This window comes from Heterodontus francisci, chromosome 1, assembly GCF_036365525.1.
Source record: "Heterodontus francisci isolate sHetFra1 chromosome 1, sHetFra1.hap1, whole genome shotgun sequence".
Classification (NCBI taxonomy): Eukaryota; Metazoa; Chordata; class Chondrichthyes; order Heterodontiformes; family Heterodontidae; genus Heterodontus; species Heterodontus francisci.
In genome coordinates this window covers 112,772,095-112,789,174 of record NC_090371.1, presented here as the reverse complement: position 1 = coordinate 112,789,174, position 17,080 = coordinate 112,772,095, and the positions used below count along the sequence as shown (strand labels likewise).

At 40.6% G+C, this 17,080-nt stretch overlaps 1 protein-coding gene across 2 annotated transcripts in view; it reads right to left on the bottom strand.

The window, feature by feature from the left end:
* Window positions 1-697: 697 nt before the first annotated feature.
* frg1 (FSHD region gene 1) overlaps window positions 698-17,080 on the bottom strand; it is a 46,191-nt gene continuing 29,808 nt past the window's right edge. Inside the window, exons 5-9 of one of the 2 annotated variants that reach the window (XM_068034475.1) lie at window positions 15,673-15,787; window positions 12,098-12,202; window positions 8,642-8,733; window positions 4,018-4,128; window positions 698-1,250 (exon numbers count right to left, since the gene is read on the bottom strand). In XM_068034475.1, coding sequence (XP_067890576.1) covers window positions 1,214-1,250; window positions 4,018-4,128; window positions 8,642-8,733; window positions 12,098-12,202; window positions 15,673-15,787 — 460 coding nt within the window. In that variant the 3' untranslated portion in view covers window positions 698-1,213. The remainder of the gene's footprint in view (window positions 1,251-4,017; window positions 4,129-8,641; window positions 8,734-12,097; window positions 12,203-15,672; window positions 15,788-17,080) is intronic. The other variant, XM_068034481.1, reaches the window with a different exon arrangement.

Below are 17,080 nucleotides of genomic sequence, written 5' to 3'. Positions count from 1 at the left end.
CCTCTGTACCCTCTCCAAAGCCTCCACGTCCTTCTGGTAGTGTGGCGACCAGAATTGCACGCAATATTCGAAGTTTGGCCTAACTAAGGTTCTGTACAGCTGCAACATGACTTGCCAATTTTTATACTCTATGCCCCGACCGATGAAGGCAAGCATGCCATATGCCTTCTTGACTACTTTATCCACCTGCGTTGCCACTTTCAGTGACCTGTGGACCTGTACGCCCAGATCTCTCTGCCTGTCAATACTCCTAAGGGTTCTGCCATTTACTGTATACCTCCTACCTGCATTAGACCTTCCAAAATGCATTACCTCACATTTGTCCGGATTAAACTCCGTCTGCCATTTCTCCGCCCAAGACTCCAACCGATCTATATCCTGCTGTATCCTCTGACAATCCTCATCATTATCCGCAACTCCACCAACCTTTGTGTCGTCCGCAAACTTACTAATCAGACCAGCTACATTTTCCTCCAAATCATTTATATATACTACAAAGAGCAAAGATCCCAGCACTGATCCCTGCGGAACACCACTAGTCACATCCCTCCATACATTATCTTTTGAGGAAAGAATAGATCAAACCATGATTTTATCAATCTCTCAATTATCTTGAGACACACTCCTATGAGGTTTGTGCTCATTTCTCTTCCCGCAGCCTAAATCTAAAAAGAAATCAGAAGAGCAAAGCTTAATGTTAATTTTATACATAATTTAATTTTATACATGTTTAATACACTAAGGTTTCTGACATTTGGTTGTTTGTCCGCATCCCAAATCTAAGACTTAAATCACCAACAGGATAACAACATGGATCGTGAACGAGCAAGTATGAAATGAGGCGCTATAAATGTTGTGCACAGAACAAACAGTTTTTCTGTGTTTGAACTTGCCTTTCACTCTTCACTTCCTTGTATCAAGTGCCAGAGTAAAAGTTTAGTTGGAATGTAGCACACTCGATCACTATAATGAAGTTGAATACAGCACATATGCAGTTCATTCTTACAATAGGCGTAATCTACAGCAGTAACCATTCAAGGCTACCAACGCAATACACCCGTCAAAAGCAAAATGGAAATTAAAAAGTGGCAGGTTTATATTACACATATAGCTGCTGGTTGTACAACACTGCCAGTTTCATATGAATTCAAGTAGTCTTGGGGATTTAAAAAAAATCACAAAACAGTGACTAGATCAAGATAATATCCTCGCTTTATTTGCAGTATCGGTCAGCTTTCATCTTGGATCGCCTGCAGAGCAAAACAAAGAAATTTCATTATGAAAATGTAAAGATAAAAAATAACTGCAATGTATTTTGCATCCAACTTTTACTGAGGAAGACGATGCTTCCAAAGTTAGAACATTAGAACATTACAGCGCAGTACAGGCCCTTCGGCCTTCGATGTTGCGCCGACCATCTGACCTACACTATTCCATTTTCATCCATATGTCTATCCAATGACCACTTAAATGCCCTTAAAGTTGGCGAGTCTACTACTGTTGCAGGCAGGGCGTTCCACGCCCCTACTACTCTCTGAGTAAAGAAACTACCTCTGACATCTGTCCTATATCTTTCACCCCTCAACTTAAAGCTATGTCCCCTCGTGTTTGCCATCATCATCCGAGGAAAAAGACTCTCACTATCCACCCTATCTAACCCTCTGATTATCTTGTATGTCTCTATTAAGTCACCTCTCCTCCTCCTTCTCTCTAACGAAAACAACCCCAAGTCCCTCAGCCTTTCCTCGTAAGACCTTCCTTCCATACCAGGCAACATCCTAGTAAATCTCCTCTGCACCCTTTCCAAAGCTTCCACATCCTTCCTATAATGCGGTGACCAGAACTGCACGCAATACTCAAGGTGCGGCCTCACCAGAGTTTTGTACAGCTGCATCATGACCTCGTGGCTCCGAAACTCGATCCCCCTACTAATAAAAGCTAACACACCATATGCCTTCTTAACAGCCCTATTAACCTGGGTAGCAACTTTCAGGGATTTATGTACCTGGACACCAAGATCTCTCTGCTCATCTACACTACCAAGAATCTTCCCATTAGCCCAGTACTCTGCATTGCTGTTACTCCTTCCAAAGTGAATCACCTCACACTTCTCCGCATTAAACTCCATTTGCCATCTCTCAGCCCAGCTCTGCAGCCTATCTATGTCCCTCTGTACCCTACAACATCCTTCGACACTATCCACAACTCCACCGACCTTCGTGTCATCCGCAAATTTACTAACCCACCCTTCTACACCCTCATCCAGGTCATTTATAAAAATGACAAACAGCAGTGGCCCCAAAACAGAACCTTGCGGTACACCACTAGTAACTAAACTCCAGGATGAACATTTGCCATCAACCACCACCCTCTGTCTTCTTTCAGCTAGCCAAAGTCTAGAGAAAGAGGAGGTATTTGAGTCACTGGATAGGCTAAAAATTGGTAAACAAGATGAATTAGAAAGGCTAACTGTACTTAAGATTGGTAAATCACCAGGATTGCATCAGAAACATCTGAGGATACTGAGGGTGGAAATTGTGGAGGCATTGGCCATAATCTTCAAATCCTCCTTAGATACAGGAATGGTGCCAGAGGACTGGAGAATTGGAAATGTCACACTCTTGTTCAAAAAGGGTGTAAGAATAAGCCCAGCAACTACAGGCCAGTCAGTTGAACCTCGGTGGTGGGAAAGCTTTTAGAAACGATAATTCAGGACAAATCAATAGTCACTTGAACAAATGTGGATCTGTTAAGGGCAAATCATGTTTAACTAATTTGAGTTGTTTTGATGAGATAACAGAGAGGGTTGATGAAGTTGCATGGACTTTCAAAAGGCATTTGATAAAGTGCCACATAACAAGCTTGTCAGCAAAGTTGAAGCCCATGGAATAAAAGAGATGGTAACAGCATGGATATGAAGTTGGCTGAGTGACAAGAAGAGAGTAGAGCTGAACAATTATTTTTGGGACTGGAGAAACGTATACAATGGGGTTCCCTAGGGGTCGGTATTAGGACCACTGGTTTTCTTGATCTATAATGATCTAGAGTTGGGTGTGTAGGGCATAATTTCAAAACGTGCAGATGATACAAAACTTGGAAGTATTGTGAACTGTGAGGAGGATCGTGATAAACTTCAAGAGGACATAGACAGGCTGGTGGAATGGGCAGACACATAGCAGATGATATTTAATGCAGAGAAGTGTGAAGTGATTCATTTTGGTAGGAAGAACAAGGAAAGGCAATATAAAATAAAGGTGACAATTATAAAGGGGGTGCAGGAGTAGCGGGACCTGGGGTGCATGGGCACAAATTTTTGAAGGTGACAGGGCTGGTTGAGAAAGTGGTTAATAAGGCATACAGGATCCTGGGCTTTATAAATAGAGGCATAGAGTACAAATATACAACACTGGTTCGGCCTCAACTGGAGTCCAATTCTGGGCACCACACCTTAGGAAGGATGTGAAGGCATTGGAGAAGGTGCTGTATCTCTAATCTAATTTACAAGAATGGTTCTGGGGATGAGAGACTTAAGTTATGTAGATAGATTTGTGAAGCTAGTATCATTCTCCTTAGAGAAGAGATTTGATAGAGGTATTCAAAATCATGAGGGGTTTGGACAGAGTAGATTGAGCGAAACTTATTCCCACTGACGGAAGGGACCAAGACCAGAGGACGTCGATTTAAGGTGATTGGTAAAAGAACAAGAGGAGACATGAGGAAAAACTTTTTTACGTAATAAGTGGTTAGGATCTGGAGTGCGTTGCCTGAGAGTGTGATGGTGGCAAATTCAATTGTGGCTTTCAAAAGGTAATTGGATAATTATATGAAGAGAAAAGATTTGCAGGACTACAGGGAAAATGCAGGGGAGTGGGACTAGGTGAGTGGATCTTGCAGAGAGCCGTCTTGGACATGATGGGCTGAATGTCCTCCTTCTGTGCTGTAACCATTCAATGACTCTAAGAAACTAAATGGGAAGCCACCTTCCTAGTTGCTACATTTAAAAACTCAAGTACATACCTGTCTAGCAAGGCCTCATGGAAAGTACCTTCTTGCCTGGCTTTCTTCAGCATTTTACTGTCCTCTACATTTACTCTAAGTTTACGATCTTGAAAACTCTGGAATTTCTTTCTGCAAAAGAATAATGAAATACACTGAGAACCTGAAATAAGCCCTTAGCACAATAACAAACAACAGCCCAATACCATGGTACATTCAAAGCTATTTCTCACCTACTTGTTCTAAGTCTTACAACTCTGGATTAAGTTTCAGTTTTTATACTTACAACTTTTTTTGCAATATACGCTAATTCTCTATGAAACCAAACTTGATAAATCAACTTAATATGGGGTTGTGTATTGACAGTTATCAGGACAGGCTTACAGAACTGGAACCATTTACTTTAGGAAGGTATAGTTAGGGACAGGTAGTAAGGGGAGTGGGTAGTTCCCACTGTTCACCTCCCAACTGACCGCAATCGGTGTTTTGTTAAAAATGGTCAGTTAGACGCTGAGTTTTTAGGGTCAAATAAACAGACAAATGATAGATCTTCTCGTAGGTTAAAAAAAAATCTATTTTTACTCAATTCCCGAAATGGTCACACACTCACTCACTTACACATTCACTCACATGTGCAAACACAATAGATAGAGAGGAAAAGGGATAAGTGGTTAAAATAAGCTGGGTGTTTGTGGTTTACAGTAAACCTGTTTAATCTTCTTGGAAGGAGAGTCTCTTTTAAAGGTGCAAGCCTGGGTATTTGTAGTCTTGCACTTGTTGGTGTGTTGTAGATTTCTGGTGGTTAAGATTTCAGACTGGAGGTGGTGGTCACATTCAGTTCTCTGTTGCAGCAAGTTGAAGTGCAGAATTAGCAGCACGGCTTCTTCATCTCGCCTGGCTGGATCCTTCCACAGCCCTGGCTGGATTGCTTTCTGTGACATTGCTATGATCTCGCCTCTCTCTCTAGAGGGCTACCCTTTAAGGTCAAAATCCATCACATTAGCATTTGTTAGTTGACACATGGCCTTCTCCCCTGGTGTGATCAAACAATCGACCAGGATGTGGAATCCATGGCTATCTATTAATGTCTGGATGGGTACTATTTTGTTATGATGTGGCGACTTCACACATTTTTCTCAGAAGAAAACCATTCAATTCAGGAATGTCTCTTGATGGTTTCAGGACGGGTGCAGTTAACACTTCTTAGTTTAGATGTATCCTTTTGTCCTTTCGAGACAGTGAGGCAGTTTTTGAATACACAGGCAAGGTCATCTGAACTTTGGCAGCCATCTTTGCAGCACATTGTCCACTTTTTCAAAGGAAAAGTCAATTTCAAAGAGTCCATAGCAAATAAAGTTTGTATCTTAAAAGTTAGGAATATGTTAAATCTTTACTTGGGCATAACAATAGATTTCCAGGGACATAGAGGTCTTTAATATAATGGAGGGCTTAGATTTTCTCCAAGTGGATAGGTTATCTAAGCAAGATAGGCATGGGAGAACTGGAAGGAGAGTGCATCAGCACAAGTTACAAAGGCACAGAATTAGGTTAGATGTGAACAGAAAGCCATTGATAAAACTAAACGGCAGGGGAAACAATCTCTTAACATTTACCCCGTCAAGCTCCCTAAGAATATTATATGTTTCAATGGGATCACCTCTCATTCTTATAAACTCCAGAGAATATAGCCCCATTCTACTCAATCTCTCTTCATGGGCCTACTCATTCATCCCAGGAATCAATCTAATGAACCTCTGTTGCACCCCCACTAAGGCAAGATCATTCTTCCTTAGGTAAGACCACCCAAGCGATACACAGTACTCCAGGTGTAGTCTCATCAAAGTCCTACATAATCGCAGCAAGATCTGCTTATTCTTATACTCCAACCCCCTTGCAATACAGGTTAATGTCCCAGTTAGCTTCCTAATTGTTTGCTATACCTGCATATTAACGTTCTGCAAAAATAAGTAAAAAGGCTAATGGAATGTTGGCCTTTATCTCAAAGGGGATGGAATACAAAGGGATCTAAGTTTTTTTTTAATTCATGGGATGTGGGCGTCACTGGCAGGGCCAGCAGTTATTGCCCATTACTAATTGCCCTTGAGAAGGTGGTGGTGAGCTATCTTCTTCAACTGCTGCAGTCCATGTGGTGTAGGTACACCCACAGTGCTGTTAGGGAGGGAGTTCCAGAATTTTGACCCAGCAACAGTAGAGGAACAGCGATACATTTCCAAGTCAGGATGGTGGGTGGCTTGGAGGGGAATTTGCTGGTGGTGGTGCCCCATGTGCCTGCTGCCCTTGTTTTTCTAGGTGGTAGAGGCGACAGATTTGGAAGGTTCTGCTGAAGGAGCCTTGGCAAGTTGCTGTAGTGCGTCTTGTAGATGGTATACACTGCAGCCACAGTGCGCGGGTGGTGAAGACAGTAAATGTTTAAGTTATGCTACAGTTGTATAAAGATCTGGTTAGACTGCATTAGATACAGGCATCGCACCTTAGGAAAGATATATTGGTCTTTGAGGGGGTGCAGTGCAGATTCACCAGAATAATACAGGGCTAAGATGTGAATTATGAGGTTGCATGTACTTGTCTTGTATTCCCTTATCTCTGGTGGTGGAGTCTAGAACAAGGGCATAACGTTAAAATTAGAGCTAGGACATTCAGAGATGATGTCAGGAAGCACCTCTTCACACAAAGGGTAGTTAAAATCTGGGACTCTCCGAAATCTTTTCAACTACAGAAGCTCATTATTCAGAATTTCTAGAATATGTGACATAAAAGATGATTTGACATTAAATCTGAATATTCCAGACATATACTTTAAAAATAACGACTGGCACATTTTCTTTCTCCACGTTTGTATGTAACATTATACCAAGCATGATCTGGTCAGCTGAAGCATGCGTTATGATATGTTGTGTAGAACTTTGTATGCTGTTCCAACCTGAACATCAATACTTAATAACCCTCTACTACAATATTGTGATAGGCCCATACTCTTCATCTGCTTTGCCTGAGAAAGATTCCCTTAACAGTGCTAAGTTGAAAGTGTATATTTTACGTGGAATTTTCTTCAGAAACTGTAAAAACTATCCAAACTAATTTGTATTGGGTACCAGGCACTTTACAAGGAAAATGAAGGACTAATTTTATCTTTCTAGGAAGAATGTGAACCTAGGTCTGGCAATAAAAGGATGCATTTTGCTGCAGCTATCCATTCTCTCTCCCCTCAGTAATTTAAAATTATAAATAGGTACATTTTATTCTGTGGACTACTTCAATTGTGCTTTTTTAAAATTCATTCATGGGATGTGGGCATCGCTGGCTGGGCCAGAATTTATGGCCCATCCCTATTGCCCTTGAGGTGGTGAGCTGTCCTCTTGAACTGCTGCAGTTCATATGAGGTAGGTACACCCACAGTGCTGTTAGGAAGGGAGTTCCAGGATTTTGATCCAATGACAGTGAAAGAACAGCGATATAGTTCCAAGTCAGGATGGTGTGTGACTTGGAGGGGAACTTGCAGGTGGTGGTGTTCCCATGCATTTGCTGCCCTTGTACTTCTAGTTGGTAGAGGTCGCAGGTTTGGAAGGTGCTGTCCAAGGAGCCTTGGTGCGTTGCTGCAGTGCATTTTGTAGATGGTACACACTGCTGCCACTGTGAGTCAGTGGTGGAGGGACTGAATGCTTATGGATGGGGTGCCAATCAAGTGGGCTGCTTTGTCCTGGATGGTGTCGAGCTTCTTGAGTGTTGTTGGAGCTGCACTCATCCAGGTAAGTGGAGAGTATTCTATCACACTCCTGACTTGTCCCTTGTAGATGGTGGATAGACTTTGCGGAGTCAGGAGGTGAGTTACTCACCGCAGGATTCCTAGCCTCTGACCCGCTCTTGTAGCCATGGTATTTATATGGCTACTCCAGTTCAGTTTCTGGTCAATGGTAGTCCGTAGGATGTTGATAGTGAGGGATTCAGCGATGGTAATGCCATTGAATGTCAAGGGGAGATGGTTAGATTCTCTCTTGTTGGAGATGGTCATTACCTGGCACTTGTGTGGCGCGAATGTTACTTGCCACTTATCAGCCCAAGCCTGGATATTGTCCAGGTCTTGCTGAATTTCTACACGGACTGCTTCAGTATCTGAGGAGTCGTGAATGGTGCTGAACATTGTGCAATAATCAGCGAACATCCCCACTTCTGACCTTATGATTGAAGTTAGGTCATTGATAAAGTAACTGAAGATAGTTGGGCCTAGGACACTACCCTAAGGAACTCCTGCAGTGATGTCCTGGAGCTCAGATGATTGACCTCCAACAACCACAACCATCTTCCTTTGTGCTAGGTATGACTCCAACCAGCGGAGAGTTTTCCTCTAATACCCATTGACTTCAGTTTTGCTAGGGCTCCTTGATGCCATATTCGGTCAAATGCTGCCTTGATGTCAAGGGCAGTTACTCTCACCTCACCTCGAGTTCAGCCCTTTTGTCCACGTTTGAACCAAGGCTGTAATGAGGTCAGGAGCTGAGTGGCCCTGGCGGAACCCAAGCTGAGCCTCACTGAGCAAGTTATTGCTAAGCAAGAGCTGCTTGATGGCACTGTTGATGACACCTTCCATCACTTTACTGATGATTGAGAGTAGAACTGTTGTACTTACACATAGTTGATTTCACATTGCTTCACATTACCCTTGTCTTCATCTAAAAGCTCATCTTTTTCCTTTATTACAATGTCAGCACAGGAACGGATCTGTTTAAAACAAAAATATAATTACAAATAAAGTAGAAAAATATACAAAGTTGGACCTGGCTAACCTGTATGCATTGAGAATGAAGAGGGAGAGCAGTATTAATAAAACTGCTGGAATAGAAGCTGAAGGCTTAACTAAGATAATTGGTGAAAAATTATTACCAGAAATTAAAGAAGTTGTGAGAGATAAGGACACTCGTGTAGAAGGGGCAAGGGATGTTAATAACAATTAAATGAGAACATCAGGGAAAAAGAATAGGGTACAATGCTTAAAAAGGAAATCGGAGTCAGGATTGAGTGTTATTTTTGTGAATGTACAAAGCATTTCAAACTGAATTGAAGCATTAGAAACATTAATGGCTAATTGGAGGGACACATTACATTAGCCACAACATCATAGCTTAAGTTTCCAGTTCTTCTGAAACCTACTAATGCAAAAGCAAAATTACTGCCGCTACTTTCCAGTTCTGACGAAAAGTCATCGTCCAGAAATGCTAACTTAGTTTCTCTCTCCATTTATGCTACCAGGTCTGCTGAGCATTTCCAGCATTTGCTGTTTTTATTATATATTATTACTCCTGTTTGTGACATTTTCAGGAGACATGGGAGAAAAATGGGCTGGATGGTGATGTTAATAAAGGAGTTTATCACAGCAGTATAATGTAAGGATATTCCTGGGGCTTGTCGCAAGAAGAATCTATAGGCAGAGTTGCGGGACAGAATGAAAATTGTAAAATTCTTAGTGTGCAATGCAGACCAACAAAGTGTGGAGATAAGATAGCGAATTAGATCTGCAGACAGTTCAGAGCAATAAATGAAAACAAACGGCCAATAAAACTGAGTGATTTTAATTATTCCAAGATAAATTTGAATAAAATGCTAGTGGTGAAAGGAGGGAACGATTTTTAGACTGCAAGTAAGACGACTACCTACATCAGTATGTTTCATGTTAAACAAGTGAAGAACCATTGTTTGCTTTGGCTCTGGAAAAGTAAGTGGAGCAAATATCTGATGTCAGATTATGAGAACTACTGGGAAATGGTGACATTGTTATGTCCAATGTAACACTGGAGAAGGATAAAGAATAGTCAAAAATAAGGGTGCTAAATTGATAAAAGGCAAAGTTCAGTAAGAATAGAAAGAATAGAAAGAATCAGGTGCAAAGCAACTGGATAGAAAAAATACCAAATGGGATGTCAGATCAGCAGTGGGATTCTTCAAATATGAGATGCATACAGTACAAAATAAATATATTCCTAAAATATAAAATGGGTGTGTATCAAAGAACGGAGTCCTGAGAAGAAAGATGGAGATTTAAAGCTAAATTGAAACAAGGGAGGTATATGATAAAACTAGGACTAAAGAAAATCATGAGGAATATTGAAATGGAATGGGGAGGTAAAAAGCAGGAAAATAGGCTAGCAGATAATACAAAAGGATTTAGCGAGTGCTAATAAGCATATTAAATATAGAATTGTAGAAATAACTGTAAAAAAGAAATTGGTTCTGAAAAAATTAGAATTCTGGATGAGAAGCTGGGGAGTAAACATGTGACTTGGCATGTCTAGGTGCTAGCGCTTCATTGACTTGGAGGTCATCAAGGATACTAAAGGGACCATGTGAGGTGGTCGACACAAAAGAGGTGAACTTTTCTAACATCACTCAGATTGGTCAACAGAATTGAGGTGATTTCTTTGGAAATTAAGGATAAACTAAAGTCTTCAGTCCTCATTTCTTAGTTTTGTTCTAGTACTCTTAGTTGTTTTTGTAGTAGAACTTCTATGTCAACTATATGTAGAAGGGTGTGTCTGTAACATCTTTCACAAAAAGAGAGAAATTATAAAAGTTAACATTGTACACTGTCCAGATAGAGACAGAAGTCAGTGTATAGTGAATAAATATTTGAAGAGAAAGATACTTGGTGATAGGAAAATAGCCACAGTCGGTTAGTTTGTATCGATTAGCAAAGAACCAGTACATAGATAATAGACCAAATAACATCTAATGCAGCATTTGATCTAGTGTGATATCAAGGATTCCTAGTAAAATTGAAGTCACTGGGAATCAACAGAAAACTCTCTACTGGTTAGAGTCATACCTAACACGAAGGAAGATGGCTGTGGTTGTTAGAGGCCAATCATCTCAGCCCCAGGATATCAAATCAGATATAATATATTATATAAGTGGAAGAAACAGGTTATTTGCTGGTTTACTTTACAATCAAACCAGAGCAATCCACAGGAAACTTGTAGCTCATGGATAAAAGGGACGGTAGCAACATGGATATGAAATTGGCTGAGTGACAGGAAACAAAGTAGTGGTTAATGGATGTTTTTTGGGCTGGAGAAAGGTTTGTAGTGGAGTTCCCCAGGGATTGGTGTTGGGACCCTTGCTTTTCCTGATATATATTAATGACCTAGACCTTGGTGTACAGGACACAATTTCAAAGTTTGCAGATAATATGAAACTTGGAAGCATTGTGAACTGTGAGGAGGATGGTGTAGAACTTCAAAAGGACATAGACAAGTTGATGGAATGGACAGACAGGTGGCAGATGAAGTTCAATGCATAGAAATGTGAAGTGATTCATTTTGGTAGGAAGAACATGGAGACAATATAAAATAAAGGCTACAATTCTAAAGACGGTGCAGTTGCAGAGGGACCAAGGTGTATATGTGCCTAAGTCATTGAAGATGGCAGGACAGGTTGAGAGAGTGGTCAATAAAGCATACAGTAACCTGGGCTTTATTAATAGGGGCATAGAGTACAAGAGCAAGGAAGTTATGTTGAACTTACAAAAGACACTAGTTTGGCCTCAGCTGGAGTATTGCGTCCAGTTCTGGGTGCTGCATTTGAGGAAAGACGTGAGGGCATTGGAGAGAGTAAAGAAAAAATTCACAAGAATGGTTCCAAGGATGAGGAATTTCAGTTATGAAGATAGATTGGAGAACTTAGGACTGTTTTCCTTGAAGAGAAGGCTGAGAGGTGATTTGATAGAGGCATTCAAAATCTTGAGGGGTCTGGACAGAGTAGATAGAGAGAAACTGTTCCCATTCATGAAAGGATCGAGAACGAGAGGGCACAGAATTAATGTATTTGGTAAGAGAGGCAAAAGTGACATGAGGGAAAACTTTTTCACGCAGCGAGTGGTTAAGGTCTGGAATGCACTGCCTGAGAACGTGGTGTAGGCAGGTTCAATTGAAGCATTCAAAAGGGAATTAGACAGTGATATGAAAAGGAAGAATGTGTAGGGTTACGGGGAGAAGACGGGGGAATGGAACTGAGGGAATGGCTCTTTCAGAGAGCCGGAGCAGACATGATGGGCTGAATGGCCTCCTTCTACACTGTAACGATTCTGTGATACCTTTATCATCTCCTCCTCTCCTGCTGTTTTTTGCTTTGCAATAATGTCACCTTCATTGTTACAAGAGATGAAGCAGCTGTTTGAAGCCATCAATGCCAACTTTCCCTGGAAAAAGAAAAGCTAGTGAGTGTAGAATACTTTATTACACCAATGTGTGCGCTTTATAAATACTACTGAAATCCCTTCTCTTCTGGACTCTGTACTGAATAACTTCTTGAATTCACTTTGCCCCATTTCCTCTGTTCTTCTTGTCCCTCTTGATCTCACCCTGCACATAAAATCCTCCCACACGTCACAAATGACCTCATCATCTTGGACAACACTGGGGAGAAACCGTGCAGTTCATACACCCAGTTCGCAAACCCAGACCACAGTATTTGAAAGTTATAGATCAGGATATCTTAATATCTATCTCTTTGACCATGATTTGGTCATCTTTCCCAATATTTCCTTCCGTGGCTCAGTGTCAAATTTTGTTTGATAATGCTTCTTTGAAGTGCCTTGGGATGTTTTACTACATTGAAGGTGCTACATAAATGCAAGTTGTTGCTGTTGTAAATATGTTCTACAACGTTTCAGTGACCTTATTGTGTTGCATATTTTCAACATTTTCTGCAAACTTGGTCAGTTTTCCAAATATGCGCCTACAATATACAACTCTATCTAAACATCACTACCATGGAACCCCCAAGGCCTCACAACATTTTCCATCTAACATCAAGTCTGTGAAGCAGAACACAGTGTGGAGGGAGGGTGGGAGGGGAGGAGGCAGCCCTTACCAAGGAATGCTGCAAAAGAAAGAACACATTTAAAAAATTATAGATAATATACTTCAGGAGAAGCAGAGGATGTAGGAAACTATGATAACTATACTCAAAAGAATTTTGTCTTTGGATCATATTTTGAATCAGGAAGTTGTTTCTTTGTCCAATCAAAATGTCATGTATCATTAAAGCACCATAATTTTATGATTGACAGGTCATTCACACAGCATATCGTGACTTATAATTTGCAAATCCCACTCTCCCCGTTGAGCTGGTGGTATATTAGCTGTATTCTGGAAGGTGTGGTCTATCATTGTGACATACACAGCCTGAGACAGGCAGACTCCTGGAATTCCTGTGCACTACCTGTTTGAATCATTCAAATACAAAGCATGTTTGGGGAACTAAGCAGAATACAAGCCCCAGTTCCCAAAGAAAATGGCAGGCCTGTGAAGGGGAAATATCTTAAAGGCATTTAGAACATAGAATGAGTGGCTTTATCTGTAAGTTTCATGTTCTTTCCAGAAATGTTTACATCTTATACATTTATATTTTAAATATTATTTTCAGTTGGGCAGAGTGGACTTAATGACAAATCAACATGGCCATTAAAGAACTTCCAGTATTTTATTACAAGCAGTTGGTTATTTGTATTTCTGGTTGATGAATGGGACCTTTGTTGACTGGTCTATATTTGAGCAGTGATATTAAATTAATAGTGGGTGTTTAAGACAAGCAAAAAAGTGTTGTTTACTTTTGAGGTGTAACACCCTTTATACATTTTTAAGCTGGGATGCCGTCTGCAAGACTTTGAATTATACATCACACAGTGAGGCAGGCAGAAGCATTATACTGTATAACAAACAATGTATTATTGTCCCATGGCATTGCTCATGGACAAAAAAAACTTCCTGGTGCACATAATAAAGGCTGATGTTTTAGTGCAGTAGTGAGAGTGTGCTGTATTACTGGAGACACCTTTCTTTGGAGGTCCTCTGGGTCTGAGGTAAACTGAGGTCCATGTGCCTATAACTGTGGTTCCAGCTCCCAGCTTCCTTCTAAGGCTAAAAAGTCTTTTCTTGTAACTCAGGCCTCTAAAATAAGGATTAGCATTTTGGATGTTCTTGGAACTGCCTTCAATGTGTGATTGTTTCCCTCGTCTTTTGTTGACTAGAACTGGGCACAGTACTCAAGGTGCAGTCTGACCACAGCATTTTACAATTTGCTCATAACTTCCTTTGATGCCTATTCCTTTTGGCCATGTAATTTAACATTCATAGAATTATAGTATGATACATCACAGGAGGCAATTCGGTCCATCTCTTTTGTAGAGCAATCCAATTAATCCCACTCCTCTGTGTTTTTCCCATGGCTCTGTAATTTCTTTCCCTTCAAGTATTTATCTAAATATCTTTTGAACATGATGATTGAATCTGTTTCCACCACCCTTTCAGGCAGCACATTGCAGATTACAACAACTCGCTGTGTAAAAAAAAAATTTCCTTGTGTCACCTCTGGTTCTTTTGTCAATCACCCTAAATTTGTGTCCTCTGGTTACCGACAACCACAACAATAACTTGCATTTATATAGTGCCTTTAACATAGTGAAATGTCCCAAAGTGCTTCACAGGGGTGTCATCAAACAAACTTTGACACTGAGCCATGTAAGATATTAGGTCAGGTGACCAATAGGTTGGTCAAAATGGTTGATTTAAGCAGAGTCTTAAAGAAGGAGAGAGTCAGTGATGCAGAGAAGTCCAGCGAAGGAATTCTACAGCTAAGGGCCTTGTTAGCTGAAGGCATGGCCGCCAATGGTGCAGCAATTAAATCAAGGATGTGCAAGAGGCCTGAATTGGAGGAGCACAGATAACTCAGGGGTTTTAGGGCTGATGGAGGTTACAGAGATAGGGAGTAGCGAGGCCATGGAGGGATGTCAAAACAAGGATGCGAAATTTAAAATCGAGGCATTACTTAACTGGGAGCCAATGTAGGTAGGCAAGCACAGGGGTGATGACTGAATGGGACTTAGTGCTAGTTGGAATATAAACAGCAGAATTTTGGATGAGCTTAAGTTTATGGAAGACGGCAGGCTGACCAGGAGTGGAATAGTCAAGTCCAGAGGTAACAAAGGCACGGATGAAGATTTCAGCAGCAGATGAGCTGAGGCAGGGCAGAGTCAGGCGATGTTATGGAGGTGGAATTAGGCAGACTTAGTGACAGCATGGATACGTGGTCGGAAGCTCACCTTGGGGTCAAAGTTGCGAACAGTCTGGGTCAGCCTCAAACAGTTGCCAGAGAGAAGGATGCAGTTGGTGTCTAGGGAACCGAGTTTGTGATGGGGACCAAAGACAATGGCTTCAGTTTTCTCAATATTTCTTTGGAGGAATTTCTGCTCATTCAGTCCTGGATGTTGGACAAGTAGTCTGGAAACAGTTTCTCCTTATTTACCCTAACAAAACCATTCATGATTTTGAACACCTCTAATAATAATAAAGAATAATAAAAAAAAAATCAAATCTTCTCTGCTCTAAGAAGAACAGCAGCAGCTTCTCCAGTCTCTCCACATAATCGATGTTCTCTCATCCCTGCTACCATTCTAGGAAATCTCTTCCTCACCTAACACCTTGACATTCTTCCTAAAGTGTGGTGCCCAGAATTGTACACAATACACCAGCTGAGGCCTAACCAGTGTTTTGTGTTGGCTTTCTTGATTGCTGCTCTGTTTTTGGAATAAGGGAAGGAAAAAAGTAGAATATAAGTGGTTGTGCGACAGTACTGGCAAAATATATCGAGTAAGCAAAAGCAACTTACATCCTGAAAAACTGGCTCCCACTGTTCTCTTGACCCAATTGCATCTGATCGTCCAGTAACAACACCATCAGAATTTATTCCCATATATTTGCCATAGCCAGACTTCAGCGCTATTCTATAGAAAATAACCAAACGTTGTGAAAATATATTCTGCAATATTAATGCATAAGAAAGTTTTAAATATAGAGTACGTTGATTTACATAGTTATTACAACAATGTATTTTACATAAACACATTACTCAATGGGATATTGACAAATTACAAACTGTCATGTTGTCAGATTACCATCTGCCAAATTGGTTTATTAAATAATTCAGACCTACATATTAGCATTGCTTTTAATGCACTACAGTAGATAGCAGTATCAAATACCTCTACACCTGAGCAAAATTAACACATTCAGGTCTCCTTCTAACTGAAATTATAAATCTAATAATTGACAATGGGGCTGTTCGGAGTTTTGATTCAAACCTGTATCTATGTAAAATGCATACATTGCATTGGTTCATGCCCTACTGGAATACAGCACACAGTTCTGGTCGCCATGCTACAGCAAGGATATCATGGTATCAACAAAGGTAGCAACAAAGTGCAGCCCATCTGATAGATTCATCAAATATATAAGCTACAAGTAAAGACTACAGATTTGAGTTTATGAGAAGAAAGGTTATTGAACTATAGAAGTTCCTCAAGTGCACTGACCGGTTGAATTGTTTACCATGGCCCTGAGAATGACTGGGAGGAGGAGGCGGGTGGGAGTGGGAGGTTAGGAGGAGGGGGGCAAGGGATAAAGCTCTGAAGAGGTAAGTTCAATTGACAGTTCAGACAGAGCTATTTGAGAGAGGGTGGTGAACGCCTGGAATGGACTGCCCAGTGAGGCAGTCTAGACTGATATCCTTTTTCCCCTTATAATTACTGAGGTTAGGTTTTGAAAAATAAAACAAGTGGGTGATATAGGTAGTGAGCAGTGCATTCTGACTCTGCACTTTGGAGCCAGATAGATGGACCAAGACAATCTTCACCGATCCCATATCTTCCTATCATCACAATGGCCATCTGCATTTAATACACTAATAATTGTACTGAAGTATCTATGGGGAACCTATAAAATTTACTTTAATCAATTTTAATAAAATGATACAAATTCCCTATATTTCATTCTTAAATTGCTGTAAAATTGCGTACAAAGCAAGTGCAAACAGTTCATTCAAATGTAAATATATCTCAAATATATACGTTTATTGTACATATCTAAATACAAATACACACACATTAATCCACATTTCTGTATATGTAATAAATTTCTGTTTGTGAATATCAGCGCAAATTGTAATCCTATGTTGCCCTGCAATTATACACATCTGTCACATTTGCTGAATAGGAGACAGAAATACTCACCTGCTGACT